Below are 16,481 nucleotides of genomic sequence, written 5' to 3' on the forward strand. Positions count from 1 at the left end.
TATCCTAGCAACAAAGAAAGCTAAGATGGCGGAGAGGGTGAGTGCTGGTGGAGGTACAAATGGCAGATTGGAAGTCAAAGTTCCCAGAGCTGTGTGAGAAACTTGTCAATGCCATTGCAGGGTGACCCCATAAATGTCTCAATAATGCCTCAGGAGGTGACCCTATATTATCTCTAGAGGGGGCATTACAGTGTCCCAGGAAGCGTCCCTAATATATCCCTTGGGGTGTCACAAGAAATGCCCCAGTAGGTGTCCCTATTATGTCTCTTGGGGTGTCTTATGAAATGCCCCAGGAGGTGCCCCTAGTATGTGCCTGGGGGTGTCCTATGAAATGCCCCAGGATATGCCCTTATTACGTCCTTTGGCTTGTCCCATGAAATGCCCCAGGAGGTGCCCCTATTATGACCCTGGGAGTGTCCCATGAAGTGCCTCGGGAGGTTCCCCTATTATGTCCCTTGGAGTTTCCTTTGAAGTGCCCCAGGAGGTGCCCCTAATTTGTGCCTTGGGATGTCCTATGAAATACCCCAGGAGGTCCCCCTATTATATCCCTGGGGGTGTCCTATGAAATGCCCCAGGAGGTGCCCCTATTATGTCCCGGTGGTGTCCTATGAAATGCCCCAGGAGGTGCCCCTATTATGTCTCTTGGGGTGTCCTATGACGTGCCCTAGGCGGTGCCCATAATATGTGTCTGAGGGTGTCCTATGAAATGCCCCAGGAGGTGCACCCATTGCATCCCTGGGGGTGTCCCATGAAATGTCCCAGGGGGTGCCCCTGTTATGTCCCTAGGGGTGTCCTATGAAATGCCCCAGGAGGTGCCCCTAATATGACCCTGGGAGTGTCCCATGAAGGGCCTTAGGAGGTTCCCCTATTATGTCCCTGGGGTGTCCTATGAAATGTCCCTGAGGTGTCCTATGAAATGCCCTGGGAGGTGCCCCTAATTTGTCCCTGGGGGGTCCTATGAAATGCCCCAGGAGGTCCCCCTATTATGACCCTGGTAGTGTACTATGAAGTGCCCCAGGAGGTGTCCCTATTATGTTCCTTGGGGTGTCCAATGAGGTGCCCCTATTATGTCCTTGGAGGTGTCCTTTGAAAAGACCCAGCAGGTGCCCCTTTTATGTCGCTGGGGGGGTCCTATGAAATTCCCCAGGAAGTGCCCTTAATATGACCCTGAGGGTGTCCTATGAAATGCCTCAGGAAGTTCCCCTATTATGTCCTTGGAGGTGTCCTTTGAAATGACCCAGGAGGTGCCCCTATTATGTCCCTGGGGGGTCCTATGAAATGCCCCAGGAGATGCCGCTATTAAATCCCGGAGGGTGTCCTATGAAATGCCCCAGCAGGTGCCCCTAATTTGTCCCTGGGGGTCCTATGAAATGCCCCAGGAGGTGCCCCTATTATGTCCCTTGGGGTGTCCTATGAAGTGCCCCAGGAGGTGCCCCTAATATGTGTCTGGAGATGTCCTATGAAATGCCCCAGCAGGTGCCCCTAATTTGTTCCTGGGGGGTCCTATGAAATGCCCCAGGAGGTGCCACTAATTTGTCCCTGGGGGGTCCTATGAAATGCCCCAGGAGGTCCCCCTATTATGTCCCTGGTAGTATCCTATGAAATGCCTCAGGAGATGCCCCTATTATGTCCCCTGGGGTGTCCTATGAAATGCCCCAGGAGGTGCCACTTATATGTGTCTGGGGGTGTCCTATGAAATGCCCCAGGAGGTGTCCCTATTATATCCTGGAGGGTGTCCTAAGAAATGCCCCAGTAGGTGCCCTTATTATGTCCCTGGGGGTGTCTTATTAAATGCCCCAGGAGGTGCCCCTATTATGTCCCTAGGGGTATCCTATGTCATGATCACCACTTTTGGTAATATAATAATTACTTTACTGGTATTTTTTCTTATACAAATACCTCAATTTCAATGGTGATCTGATGAATCTCCTAGTCACCAGCAATAGATCATTGGGTCCTATGTATCAGCTATGATTAGAAGTGATCAGACCAGCGTATATTCAATATGTGATAAATAAATAAAATAAACATGTGATCACTGTTGGTGCAGATTATAGCGGAGCAGATAAAGAAGCGCAGATACAGGAAAGACTCAGATGTGCAGGAGCTCTATCTGGCCAGGAAGTAAGTAAATGTCCTGCTAGAATTTATCCAAGCTGCTGTACTAGATTATCTGACTCATATACGAGGACTGTCTATGAAATAATGAGATTGTGTTTCTATTTGGTATACAAAGCAGTGAGATGATTCTGATCTCTTGCCATGACAGTGTACAAACGCCGGCACTTTCTGTGTTTAGTTTGTTGTCAGTCACTGTTTAATGCCGCTGTGTTTCCCCTCATGTGCTGAAATCATGAGAAGTATAAAAGTTGAGCAATGTGACAATTTGATATTTTTAGAGCAAAAAGAGCTCTGCAAGGAAATTTGTGCTGATATTCTGCAGCTAATTGACGTGGAGTGGAACCTTTTTCATAAAGTCATTACTTGGTGCCGAAACCCGGATCTTCCAGTATGATCCTGAAACAAAACCACAGTCACTGGAAACACCTTCATCACCAAGAATCAAAAAAGTCCAAATTCACAGCCATGTCATCGTGTTTTGTGACATGAAGGCGTCATTTTGGCAGAATGGGTTCCAGAAGGTACAACAGTGACCCAACATTATTATAAGGAAGACAAAGCTGAGAGTCAGGAAAAGACGGCAGAAATGTGGGAAATGGTTTCATTCTTCATCAGGACAATGCTCCTTCTCACACAGCACTTTCTGTGACCGATAAACACATTACTATGCTGGAGCATCCTCCATATTCACCAGATTTGGCACCTTGGCACTTTTTTCTAAATTGAAATTGGTGATGAAAGGAACTCGCTTTGTGTCAATGGATGCAGGAAAGAAAAATACATCAGAAACTGCTCCACACCTTCCATTAATGGAAAACAAGACAACAGCTTTATTGTAATTGGAGAGTCTATTGAAGGGGACAAATATTAGAATTATTAAATCAATAAATAAAAGTCAGTTATTATATCAGTCTCATTATTTTATAGACAGACCTTGTATGTCACGTGAGATATTCAGAATATTCTAGATATTTCTTACATAAAATTTTTCTTTTTTTCATTCATTTTGAGTTTGTTTTGTTCACATTCACTGCTAGATAGATATGACTTTTTTTTAAATATAATCTCAGTTATAGAAGGGGCCATATAAACTAAGACCCCCAATTTCACATATTTCTTTAGGAGTTCAGTGAGACCCCCAACATAGCCAGTGTTGTTGGTGGCTTTAGCATTAGTCTTTAGCATTTTTAGAATGAAAGCCCCCTTTCTATTAATTTCTAGATGTCTGTCCTCACATCCTAGGGTGGGGAACAGACTATAAAAAGCAGGCACTTGGCTGCCTTTTTACCCCCCTGAGCCTACACCTGTAACTTGGCTGCCATTTGTACCTGGCTGACTTCTGTAACTGGCTGTTTTGTACCAGGCTGCCTATTGTACCTGGCTGATTTTAACACGTGGCTACCTTTCTCCCTTTAACATCTGGCTTGCAAATAAACACCTAGCCAAGTGTTTATGAGCTGTTGAATACAAGTCTATGGAGACCTTTGAATGGCAAAAACGACATCTAAACAAACACTTGTAAATGCCAATAGCCTGCAAAAGCACAAAAAATAAACCAATTTATTTTGCTTTAAACTATTTTTTGCAGGGATTTTCCAACATTTACAGGCTGTAAAAATGCCTACAAAAGCCAAACAGAGGTCTGAACATAGCCCAAGACACAAACATTATAATATAAAGGCAAGGGTCCAAGATAATATAATACAATAGTCATGTTATATCAATTATTGAATAAGAATTATAATGTTTTCGGTTCCTTTTCTCCACAGAGAACTAAGAGAATTTACAGATCTGTCAAGATTTCGCATGTTAAAATATTTGTGGCTTAACCATAACAAGGTATAGAAACTAAAACCAACATATATAAAATATATAATAAAGCAACTTTATATGTAAAGGTTTTATTTTGTATTGCATGCAGCAGAAACGGATTGGAGCCATCAAAAATGGTTTGAGTAAGATATTATTGTTTTCTTTTTCAAAAAATTTATACCAGCTCACTAAGGCTATGTACACACGTTCAATAATTTGTCCTTGAAAAGGATCTTTCATGATCCTTTCCAACATCAAACAAATGCACGATACATGAACGAGCTCTGTACATACAGCACTGTTCTGTTCTATGGAGAGGGGGGAATGACATAGCGGCACCCCGCTGCGCTCTCTCCCCTTCACTTCAATTACGATCATTCCTCGCTCGTGGATCTGCCAGCATGGTCATTCAGACGAGCGCTGTACACACGCGAAATGCAGTGCTCGTCGTCTGTCCTGGCGGATCCACAAACTACAAATGATCGTAATGCAAGTAAAGGGAAGAGAGCCCAGCAGTATGCCGCTCCATCGTTCCCCTCCATAGAGCAAACCAGTGCTGTATGTACAGGGCTTGTTCATGCATCTTGCAGTCGTTTGTCATTGGAAATTAGATGATGGGTGGATATTAGTCTTTAGAAGTGGGCATTAGACAGGTTGCACTTAGATGGAGATAAAAATTAGCTAACTAAACATTGAAATCATCTGGTATTTACCATTATTTTGTGTGTTTCAGATATCCAGGGTAAACTTTTTAAATACAAATTTCCGTCTGTCTGAGCTGCATCTGGACCATAATGAACTCTGCGATATTACAGGTAAAGGTAAAATTCTGCCCGCATATTGTTCAGTACCGGATTTCAGTGCCGGATTTTTTATAGGTGAAATATAGAACAAGGTAACCCTGCTAGTAGTGTGCAGCACATTGGAGGAAGTATTTTCCAGCAACCAGTCAGCTGGCTATAAGCTTTTCTGCAACAGTTAGGCCAAAATCAAGCAGTGAATGGTTTCCTTGAAATACCACAAGCTGCAGCCTTTACATTGTATATTGGGAAAGAAAAATGTATAGAGCCTGTGTGCCTCTGCATTACATTGGTGAAGCAAGGCTGAATTTGGGTGAATCAAACACCTCTATGTTGTCCTTTAAAATCAGCACAGCCCTGTACCATGTTACTGCAGAAAGGTGGGCGGTTAGGGTATATCCTTTATTGGCCAACTTAGGTTAGGCACTTAAAAACCTTAAAAAGGAAAATAAGGTGATCTGAAAGTTTGGATCTTTATTATGTTAAAGAAGTCCTCTCACCCAATTTAAAAATGATGATAAAACAATGGATCAGTCAAGTACTTACAATGTGTTTCCTAGCTATAAATTGACATTTATTCACTTGCAATGTGTCTTTGACCGTGCTAAAAAGTTGACGATTTAGTTCCCTAGCACAGACCCCTTCAACTTTATGTGTCATGGACCTCTTCTAGGAGTTTCTATTTACTGCTCCTCCCCTCACCTACCAACATAAACATTCATGTAGCAGTTAGAGGAGAAGCAAGGGGAATATTATAGTGTCCCTCGAGTGACAGCTCTGCTGACATCATATCCAAAGATGGCAGAACCCAGCAGCAGTCCCGGGGCTTTTAGATGCTTAGAAAAGGAAATAATGGGGGAAAAATTGGGTCATTTTAGGTAAAGCTAATAGTCTTCTGACAGGGTCTCTTTAGGTTAGCCAAAGCTAATTTGCACATTCACACACATGTGTTGGACTCTCTTTTTGCTTCCAGAACTTCCATAATTCTTTATGACATAGATACCACAAGTGCTGGAAATGTTCCTTGGGATTTTGGTTCATATTGATGTTATAGCGTCACACAAGTGGTGCAGATTTATTAGCTGCACATCCTTGATGTGATCAGAAGTTGGTCAAACACAAGGATAAAGGGATGGACATGGTCAGCAATAATACTAAGATAGGCCGCGGCATTTAAAAAATGGTAGTGAAGTGCCTAAAATGTGCCGAGAAATTATGCTCCACACCATTACACCACCATCCTGAACCAAGTCAGGCAGGATTGATCCATGCTTTCATGTTGTTGATGCCATCTTCTTACCCAACTATCCTAATGAAGCATCAAAAATAAAAACTCTACAGACCAGGCAATGTTTTTCCAATCATCTAGTCCATTGTTGGTGGCCCCTGGTGTGGTCTCCTAAACCTGTAGCCCATCTGCTTCAAAGTAGGACATGTTGTACATTCAGAAATGCTGTTCTGCAGACCTCAGGTGTGCTGAGTGGTAATTTGCGTTACTGTTGCCTTCTTGAACCAATCTGACCATTCTCCTCTGACCTCTGGCATTAACAAGGCATTTTCACCCAGAGAACTGCCACACACTGGATATTTTCCCTTTTACAGATTATTTTGTGTAAACCCCAGAGATGGCTATGTGTGAAAGTTCCAACAAACCAGCAGACCGTCCTGCCTGGCACCAATAACCATGCCACATTCATAGTCATTAAATCACCTTTCTTCCCCCATTGTGATATTCAGTTTAAACATCAAAAGGTCATTTTGACAATGTCTGCATGCTGAAAAACTTTAGGTTATCCATGTGATTGGCTGATTAGATATTTGGATCAAAAAACAGCCGTACAGGTGTACCTAATGAAGTGGCCAATAAGCGTATACATGTATATTGTATTGTTCTATTATGGCTGACATCTATATTAAATCAATGAAGAATTACAATATCTGCCTTCTCTTTATTTAGCCATAACAGGCAGAAGTAAATTATTTTCCAATGTGATACCCTCTATGTATTACTTCCATTATCTGTCTTTTGCTTTTCTTTTCCTTCATAAGCTTTGATAGATCTGTACAAGGCATTCCTCAGATCTCTTCAGATGTGTGATGGATATTTCTGAAGATGTGATTTAGCTCTGTTCTACAGAGGACAGACACAACTTCACACCGGGAAACATTTCTAGAGTAAAACAAAGTCCAGCAGCTTCTAGAAGATCACACACAAATTGTAGACTAAAATAGAGCAAAGCAAACAGCAGGGTAAAAGGAAGGTTATCATCCTAACACAAAGAAGTCCTGATCTGTGGGACCTGTCTTTTCATGTGACAATAGCTCATACTGTACACAGGGATTGGAGTAATTAAAATGAATGACTGGAATTACAGGTAGAGCCGCAGAACGGGAACAAATGTTAAAGCTAAAACCTTCATTAACCAACTTCACAAAGGAGAATGTCAAATCTTGAAAACTTTATTTTCTTTAACATAATATATATCACTATTGATTGATAAATGGTTGCAAATTATACCCCTCGTCTACTGTATCCTAAAACCCTCACTACTCACCCACCAATCCATATCCCCCTCCTATTGCTACTACCCCACCTCTTAGATTGTAAGCTCTTCTGGACAGGGTCCTCTCCTCCTCCTTTGTCACTGCTTGTGTCTCTCTGTCATTTGCAACCCCTATTTAATGTACAGCGCTGTGTAATTATTATTAATAATATTAATAATATTAATATTATTAATAATTTATAAACTTCAGGAAAAATAAGCAGAAATAAACATGATGTGAAAGACAAATATGGTTCTGCACGAACAGGATTGCAATCTAAGTAGTATGGGGACACCAGCCATGCCTGCTTTCCTGGTGCATTGCTTTATTACACAATGCAGCCGTGTTACAGCCATGGACAGGGGGTGAATGGGTCATACGCATGATTTGTGTGATCATCTTTGGTGAAAATCTAACATCAGTATAGATGTTTCTCGACATTATTTAATGTCTAATGCAGCCATTCTCAACCTTTTTAACATGGGGGAACTCTTAAAATAGCTTTTAGATTTCAGGGAAACCCTGACAATATTTTTGATATGCCCAATTCATGGTAAATTTACCTGGGGTCAGTGTACTGAAATCCTTTCACAGTGTTGGCCATTGGGAACAATGCCACCCTTACAGACCCCCAAATAAATCAATTATGGCTTAAGGAACCAAGCGTTTTTTTAGCCTTCCTCTGGATCAACTATGTTCATAGGGTTATATCTGGGATATGTTTATTTCCCTTATGTTTGAACGTGATGGACTTATGTATTTTTTCAATCTGATTTACTATGTAAACTCCAACAACCTCTGGAGAATACCTGGCTGAGAAACATTGCTCCAATAACTACTTTTTAATGCACCCTTTTTCAACCCTTTTAAAATGGGGGAACCCTTGAAATAACTTTCATATCTTAGGGAGACCCAGCTCTAATTACTATATCTACAGCTCAGAGTATATTGGCTTGGTGGTCAGTGGGAAGAATTCCTCTTACATTGCTGGCCATTGGGAAGGATATCACCCTTACAGATAGCCAAAAAAGATCATTGGTGTCACTTAAACTGACCTGCTTGTGACTTTTTTTTTTTAAGATCGAGAATTAGGGGCCGGTGCTGCACCCCTTTTTTTTTTTAAAAAAAAAAGGTTGTAGCACTGCTCCCTTATTTTTTGATCGCCTAGGTGATCGAGAATGAATGGGAATGCAAGGCCTCCCGGGATAAATACATCACGCATCCAGGCAAGCTCTTGGGTGCTCCTTCTGCGCATACCCAATTATCTTGGGCATGCGCAGAAGGAGCCTTTTCGTGAAAAAAGAAAAATTTGCCAATCTCACGCATACCCAGTGAGACCAGCACTGGGTATGGGGTGGGTCGGGTGACATAGGAAGAAGAACCAGGAAGAAAAGGTAATAATGACGTTGCCCGGCTCGGGGGCGGATAACGGGACGACGCTGGACCCGACGGAAGACATCTCAGGATGGATTGGACTGCCCTGCAGGATTTAAGGTATTTGTAAGTGTATTTTTTTTGTTTTAGTCAGTTTTCAGTTTAGTTCCTTTTTAAGAAACCCCTAGGAACCTCTGGAGGAATCCTGGCTGATGAACACTGGTTTAGGGTGTAATAATAAGAACAAATGTAGTCCCTGTGGTCCTGCTTGTCCTTCTCAGACCAGCAGCTTGTCTGTATAGCTCTGGTTTGTAGATCTGTTATACAAAATGATCATTAATGATCATTTAAGGTGACAGCCATTAAACATCACCAATGCAAGGTCCCCTGCTCCTCAAGAAGAAGATCCAAGTGATATATTTTACACACCAAAAAAGTTTATTTTTAGGGTTTAAAGACTTTTAATGTCTTCTTTATGGGCTCTTTTTATAAAGCATGAATCTGACGTTTCCTCAAACATTCCCTGATGGAGAATCCTTCATTGAGACCCAAGAGGACCCTTCCCTTCTCCACCAGGGAATGTCAGACTCCCTGTTTAATAAATAGATCCCCATGTCTTGTTTTTTTTTTTTAGTGGATATCACAGCTCAGTGTAGCCAGGGTTATGGGAAGGTGCAGCCATGATAATGTAGGCATAATCTATTGCAGCAGGCTGGTTATGTCAGTGACCAAAGTCTAGATTGGCATCATTTAGCTCCATGTATTAATTTCCTGAAATCCACTACTTGGTCACCAGACATGCCCATTTTATTTCCAGGTTCTCTGAAGCATTTGACCTCGTTACACACGCTGATGCTGAATGATAACCGATTGACCAAGCTGCAGGCAACCGTACAAGAGCTGAAACGGATGACCAACCTCCGAGTCCTAAGTAATCACTGAACTGGTCAACCTGCCAGGGATAATTATACTAAATGGAAGCTTTGAACCAGCTGTCTGCAGGTGTCCTCCATGTACTCATGACAGCTTCCAGCTATTACAGGATAATAATACTTGTGAGAGGAGCATCAGATGGAAGCTGCCATGAGATGGAAGCTTCCAAAGCTTATAGGAAGCCCGATCAGAAGAGTGAAGGCTTTTATAACTGCAAAGGGGCAGCAAACTCCATATTATTCCCCGTAATCCAGCATGGACATTTGAGTAACTTTTCCCAGCCCCATTCCTATCACATTACAAATACCAAGGATGGTCTAGAATTTAATACTATGTTGTGCATTCGCTATAAGACATGTAAAATAACTTTTAAAAGAGGAGTCTACTTGCTAGTGATTTTATTAGAACGTTTATTCCAAGTTATATGTGTTTGTATGTTAGCAAGCAGTGTAAGTATCTAAATCTGGTTGTAGCCTCTTACAGTACTTGTACTGCAGAGCTAATGCAGTGATGGAGAAGCAGCACAAAGAAGCCCATCAGGTGTGCTGCAGTGCAAGGAGTATGCTGACCAGTTCACCTTAATACGTTGAATCACCTACCAATATAGCCCTATAGGGACATATTTACATCTGAACTCCAAGCAACTGGCTAAATCCAGTGCTGCGTTATATGTTGGCACTAAATAAATTCTGTTTATTATTACTAATAATAATAAATACACAGAGAGACAGACAACATCCCTTTTGCAAAAAGTATTCTTACCTGCCAGATTGCTGCCCATATGTCAAAAGCATTAATGGCCAGAAAATGCGCCTGTGCAGGAGTTACATCATCCCAACCTGGCCGCGCAAGTTTGCCAAAGACTGAATTAAGGAAGAGAAGAACAACAAAGATGGCGAAACCCGCAATGGAACGGGGACAGGTGAGCATCCCCAGGGAGCTTTCAGTCTTTGCTGTTGCTGTATAAAAATGAAAGGGAGTGGAAGTTTAAAAGAAGTTCCCAAAAAGTAATTAAATATAAAAAATTTTTTAGGGAAAACAAACCTTTTGCATAATTTTCAAATTTTGATGATAGGTCCGCTTTAAGTAACACTTAAATGTCTTGCTGTTTAAAAGAGAAGCAACTGATGTACTCATCTCTCTGCTCTTTTCACTGTTCACCTGATGAGTGCCTTGTCCTGCCTCTGCTTCCCATTAGGAACTGTACAGAAAGCTGACATTGGGTCAAGATTAGTACTTGTATTGGGCCTGATTTATTAAAGCTGTCCAAGGCTGGAGAGGATACACTTTCATCAGTGAAGCTAGGCGATCCAGCAAACCTGGAATGGATCCGGTCCAGCATTGAAAACAGTTGCTAACAAATTGCAAATGACGTTTAAGAAATCCATTCCATGTTTGCTGGATCACCCAGTTCACTGATGAAAGTGTATCCTCTCCATGGAAAGTTTTAATAAATCAGGCCCATTGTTTGCAAGTGATGTATTATTGATTACAGTGCTGCATTAGTTTGTGTTGGTAATATGTGACAGGTGTTTCGCTTTAATCATTTTTTTTTTATGTTGCATGCAGATCTATTTCACAACCCCCTGGAGCAGGAATCGGGCTATCGTGCCTATGTGGTCCATCACCTTCCTTCAGTCGAGCTCCTCGATCGGGAACGTAAGCACAACCATGACGCCTGCATTTAATCCCACCGTTAAATGAAAGCTTGTTTTTGCTGGATGTAAATATGCCACACCAAAGTAACATAAAGAATACCAAATGCTTTCCAAAACCAAAACAGATTTTTCCTGCCCGCACATTTTTTGGCCTTGCTGTAATTTTCTGAAGTCAGTGACAAAGTCCAGCCTCAAATTAAGTTGGATTTGTAAAAACGAGACTGCTGAAATCTGTTGAGTCCCCGGAGCTGCTTTGTGTTGTTTAAGCTTGTGTGGCAGGGAATTTACATCTGTCTGTCGGCGGGAAGGGAGCGCAGGCTCTCTGCATGACACGCAGGAATACTTGAGGCTCTGCGTTATAACATCTCTATGTAAATCTGTTATTTCTGTACGGTGACACGGGAAATCAAGTAGCTGCAAATTTATCTTCTGAACAATGTAATGAGGTGAAGCTGGCCACACGCAGCTTCGTGCAGAGATTGTATGATTATCTCCAGATATGAAGGCTGTGATTGTACAGGTTTTCTTTTAGGCAGGGGTTTCTAAATATTTGGAAGGAATTTCAGGACAGAAAATATTCCATGCAAAATTATTTAAAGCTGAACTCCAGGGAAACAACTAAATAGAGAAATTAAATCCATATATTGGAGCTGTTTTATCTGCCATCAGACATTTGATATCATCACATACAATGAAGGATCAGTACTTCTGCTTTGTTTGTGAGGATGTCCAAGGGCCACCCACAGCCCCAGTGTTGAAGGGGAAAGGAGTAAATCCCCCTCCACCCCCATTGCATAGGATAGATATCAGAACCCTAATACTTTTTTTTACCATTTCCCTTCCTCCACTGGCAGTCTGTGCTTTCTTATCCTTTTACAAGCAAATGGACTTGATTTGTTATCGGCCTTCTGCAATCCCTGTACAATATAGAAAGAAGCAGCCAATCAGTAATTCAAAGCATGCTAAAAGGAGGAGAATGCAGACCAACAGGCTTCTGCTCTTATATTGTGGCAGGAAGGGGAGAGGATCACATGTTTCCCCATACCTGGAAGTACTGCAAGGTGAGCTGGATAAGCAACAGGAAGGTAAGGTTGCTGTGTTCTACATGGACAAAGCACAGGTTCACTTTCAGGCTTCCATACAGTTGATCTTAGTTCTATGAGAGCTATGGAGTCCACTGGATGACCTTTGTTGTGATCTCAGTTTTATAAAAGGCCCCCAAGTCCATTTGCTGAACTTGGTTTACTTTCAATGACCTCCAGTTCCACCAGCTAAGCTTTGTTGTGATCCCAGTTCATTGGGAGACCCCCAAGTCCACTGGCTGTCCTTGTTGTGATCTCAGCTCTATAGAAGGCCCCCTAGTCCATTTTCTTAACTTTGATTTAATTTCAATGGCCTCCAGCTTCACCAGTTAACCTTTGTTTTATTCTCAGTTTTATGATAGACCTCCAAGTCAAATAAATTACCTTTTTTGTGATCTCTAGATGGCCCCCAAGGCCATATGCTGATCTTTTTGTGACCTCAGATCTATAGAAGACTCCCAAGTCCATTGGATGACCTTTTTGTGGCCTCAGATCTATAGAAGGCTATTGGCTGAACTTTACTTTGATTTATTTCAATGGCCTCCAGCTCCACCAGCTAACCATTGTTGTGTTTCCAGTTCTATGGATGACCTCCAAGTCCATTACCATAACCTTTGTTGTGATCTCAGTTCTCTAGATGTCCCACAAGTCCATTGGCTGACCTTTTTGTTATCTTAGTTCTATGGTATTCTAAAATTTGATTTAATTTCAGTGGCTCCCAGCTCCACCAGCTGAAATTACTTCTAGTTCCATGGAATGCCCCCAAGTCCACCACCTGACCTTTTCTAAATTCTAGGAAAATCCACTCCCTAACGTTCATTGTGATCTCAGTTCTATGGAAGGCCCCAAGGACCACCACCCAACCTTCCTTAGAATCTTAGCACCATGGAAGACCCAAAGTCCATTACTAAATCACAATTATTTTTTGCAGTGATCGTTAAGATAAAAACTATTCACCTCTAATTATATGAAATTTGTCTTGTTGTAGAAGTCAGACAAAAAGAGAGAGAAGAAGCCTTTAAGCTTTTTAACCCAGAGAGAACAGCCGTGCTTCAATCCTTAGGGTTTGGAAGAAGGACCAACTCTGTCCCTAGCAGTAGACCCAGGATAAAAGGTTCAGCGTCGTCCTGTAGATGGATGGAACGTTCAGGTAATGCTGGTAAGATTTTTTTCTGCACTACCACCAGGGGTCATATTTATAGAGCAGTTAATGTGACATTTACCAAACATTCACTGCAGTGAATTTGTTGTAATTTTAAACACATACCCAACGAAGTGTTACCTGCAGTGACTATAGAGTGAATTTCACATTCACCTCTTTATAAATGTGCCTGCAGGTGTCAATTGGAGTATTACTGATACTGAAAAAAAAGTGGTGAGGGTTAAAGCAACCTGTGCTTTGGCTATGCAGATGTGCTTTAAAATGAATGTAAACCCTAAAAATCTATTAAACTGCAGATTTACAAAGACTACAAAGCACACACATGTGCAATATTCTGCCTTTGGATCATTAGGACACTTCTGTATTCACAGCTGGCACTGCTGCTCTCTTTTCTAATGCGGGGTGTTTTTTTATCTGCCCCTTCCAGTAGTTTTCTTCAGGCAGCCTCTAGGGGGCGGACTGTTCAGTCTCTTCCACAGCTCTGCTACATTCTATGAAATTGTCTCTAAAATTTTTCAAAGTAAAAGTATTTGGTGCTTGCAAAATAATTTTTATGTGCCTATTGAGGAAAATATTCGATGAAGGTTTGTGCCCAGAGATTAGCTTTAAAGATCTTTAGCATTTCTCATATTGTGTGCTGCTTTCCCTCCTCTTAGATTGTAAGCTCTTCTGGGCAGGGTCCTCTCCTCCTCCTGTGTCACTGTCTGTATCTGTCTGTCATTTGCAGCTCCTATTTAATGTACAGCGCTGCATAATATGTTGGCGCTATATAAATACTCTTTATTAATATTAATAACAATAATAAACATACTTCTATATGCCACATATACCTGTCCCCCCTAGCTGTTTTGGTCTCTTCCACTAGCACCCACTCCACTATTTTGTTCTGTATGACGTAGGGACTGGCAGAGGAAATCAAAGAGTGCAGTGGGGGGCCAACAGAAACCAACACTCCAAGAAGTTCTTGACAGTGGGGGCAAAGAAGCGGGTTGGCTTTACAGAGACCTTTATTTTATAGAGACATTTTAAAGTTGAACCCCTGCTACATTTTATTGTTTGCTGAACATGTTGTATATTGTATAGTATAAATATGAAGTTAAAATAATTTTGTAACCTTTACATTTTTTGCAGGCAATTCTGCTCTGGTCTATTCCTCAAATGGGTAAGTAATAAAGAAACCAATCTCTATTTTTCTTCTGCTTTAGTTTTCGGTAAATTCAATGTCTAGTAAATTGAATTGTAGAGAACCCAATAAATTAATAATAATAACTTTCAGCTCTTAGGGAACCCCTTTTATAATTACTATATCCACAGCTCACAGTGCATTAGCTTGGTGGTTGAATGCTATTGGAAGAATGTCCCCCTTACAGATAACCAAAAAGATCTTTGGATTCAGATAAACTGACCTGAGAGGCACAAACTGCTCATTGCTCAAGAAACCCTAAGCAAACACTGGTTCGGCAGTTTGTTTAAAACAAAAAAATACAATTTTACAAAAATATTTAGTTAAGTATGAACTATTGAACATTTATATAGTATTGTATATGCAACCAGCAGATGGCACACTTAGCTTTTTTTCAGATGTTTTCCTCCATGTTCTCTGTAGGGGCCCTAGTATAAAAAAAAAAAGCTTACTGTCAATGGCTCAGGCATCCTCTTGGGCTCCCAGGAGAGGCAGGAAAGCCTGGAGGGAGGGCAGGGTCTGCATTTCCACTTACCATAGAGATGATTGGGAGCTGCCCTGGTCACTTCCACTATAAACCCTAGAGATACAATTCACAATACTGATGTAGCTGCAAGGGCATTTTAACCCCTTCAGTGCCTTGATTTATGTTACCCAACACTGGCAGCACAATAGTTTGATGGATTTTTTAAATTGTAAATGGGCAGCACCGTGGCTCAGAGGTTAGCACTATGGCCTTTGCAGTGCTGGGTCCCAGGATCAAATCTCAGCCAGGACACTATCTGCATGGAGTTTGCAAGTTCTCCCGGTGTTTGTGTGGGTTTCCTCTGGGTTTTCTCCTACATTCCAAAAACATGCAGTTAGGGTAATGGACTGCTCTCCAAAGTTAACTTTAGACTGTGGTAAAGACATATGACTATGGTAGGGACATTAGATTGTGAGCTCCTTTGAGGAACATTTAGTGACATGACTATGGACTTTGTACAGCTCTGTGTAATATGTCGGCGCTATATAAGTAATAATTGTAAACTATTTTAGTATCTCAGCTCACATTTAAAAGGTTTTTCAATGAATACCATCACCATGTTATTCTCTCTGATAGATGCACATTAAATTTACGTACAATGCTTCTTCCTTTGTTTTCCTGTTTCCATCTCAGAGACGTCATTCCTATAGAAGATCAAGTTTTATTAAGAGGATATCGAAGGTCCATCATGCAGTTTTCTTTTGTGGACTGGAACAAAATGCCCCCTTCCTTGCAGAAGCGCAGTACAGACCAACCTTGCAACCTGCCTCCCCTAATTACAGTGGAGTTCAGATAGAAGTCTGTATCAGGGGACACTAGCAACAGTTTTTTTACTCAGATGTAGCGATTCATAACAAAACGCAGAACTGAATGAGGAAAAGATACAGAAACACCACCCGTGTGATCATGTCATATCATACAGGCCGCTCTGTATCAGCATTTCCATTAGCTGCCAAAAAAAAGAATTCTATTTTTTTTTTTTTTTTTTAAATAAGTATCCAGACATTATAAAAATAAATCAGCTTTCATTGCAAAACTTTGAATCCAGTGCTGTCCCCAGTGTCAGTCAACCTACTTTCTGTGAACCCAAGTTGACACACTCCTTATTCTGGCACAGACTTACAGTACTTCTGCAGTCATTACCCCAATGTTGGCTTCAAGTCATGACATAGGGGTTCTTCTCCTCACTTACAGCAGCAGAACTGCAGGGAATATGAAGAGAATGTAAGTTTGTAATGCTGCACAGATTGACGTTTATTCATAATTAATGACAGATAAACCTTTAT

The 16,481-nt window shown here is 41.4% G+C and overlaps 1 protein-coding gene across 1 annotated transcript; it reads left to right on the forward strand.

The window, feature by feature from the left end:
* Nucleotides 1-25: 25 nt before the first annotated feature.
* On the forward strand, nt 26-16,249 carry LRRC72 (leucine rich repeat containing 72). Its single transcript, XM_072413426.1, has 9 exons — nt 26-37; nt 2,042-2,124; nt 3,891-3,960; nt 4,667-4,748; nt 9,469-9,582; nt 11,154-11,243; nt 13,313-13,483; nt 14,618-14,648; nt 15,829-16,249. The coding sequence occupies exons 1-9, from the start codon at nt 26-28 to the stop codon at nt 15,989-15,991; spliced, it is 816 nt and encodes a 271-aa protein (XP_072269527.1). The 3' UTR covers nt 15,992-16,249.
* The last annotated feature ends 232 nt before the right edge of the window (nt 16,250-16,481 follow it).

Source organism: Pyxicephalus adspersus, chromosome 5 (genome assembly GCF_032062135.1).
Source record: "Pyxicephalus adspersus chromosome 5, UCB_Pads_2.0, whole genome shotgun sequence".
In the NCBI taxonomy this organism is placed as follows: domain Eukaryota; kingdom Metazoa; phylum Chordata; class Amphibia; order Anura; family Pyxicephalidae; genus Pyxicephalus; species Pyxicephalus adspersus.

Bases quoted from the DNA above. Each gene is read 5' to 3' on its own strand.
- LRRC72 (XM_072413426.1), top strand. The intron at 2,125-3,890 runs GTAAGTAAATGT...TTTTCTCCACAG, and splicing joins GAGCTCTATCTGGCCAGGAA to AGAACTAAGAGAATTTACAG. The intron at 14,649-15,828 runs GTAAGTAATAAA...TTTCCATCTCAG, and splicing joins CTGGTCTATTCCTCAAATGG to AGACGTCATTCCTATAGAAG.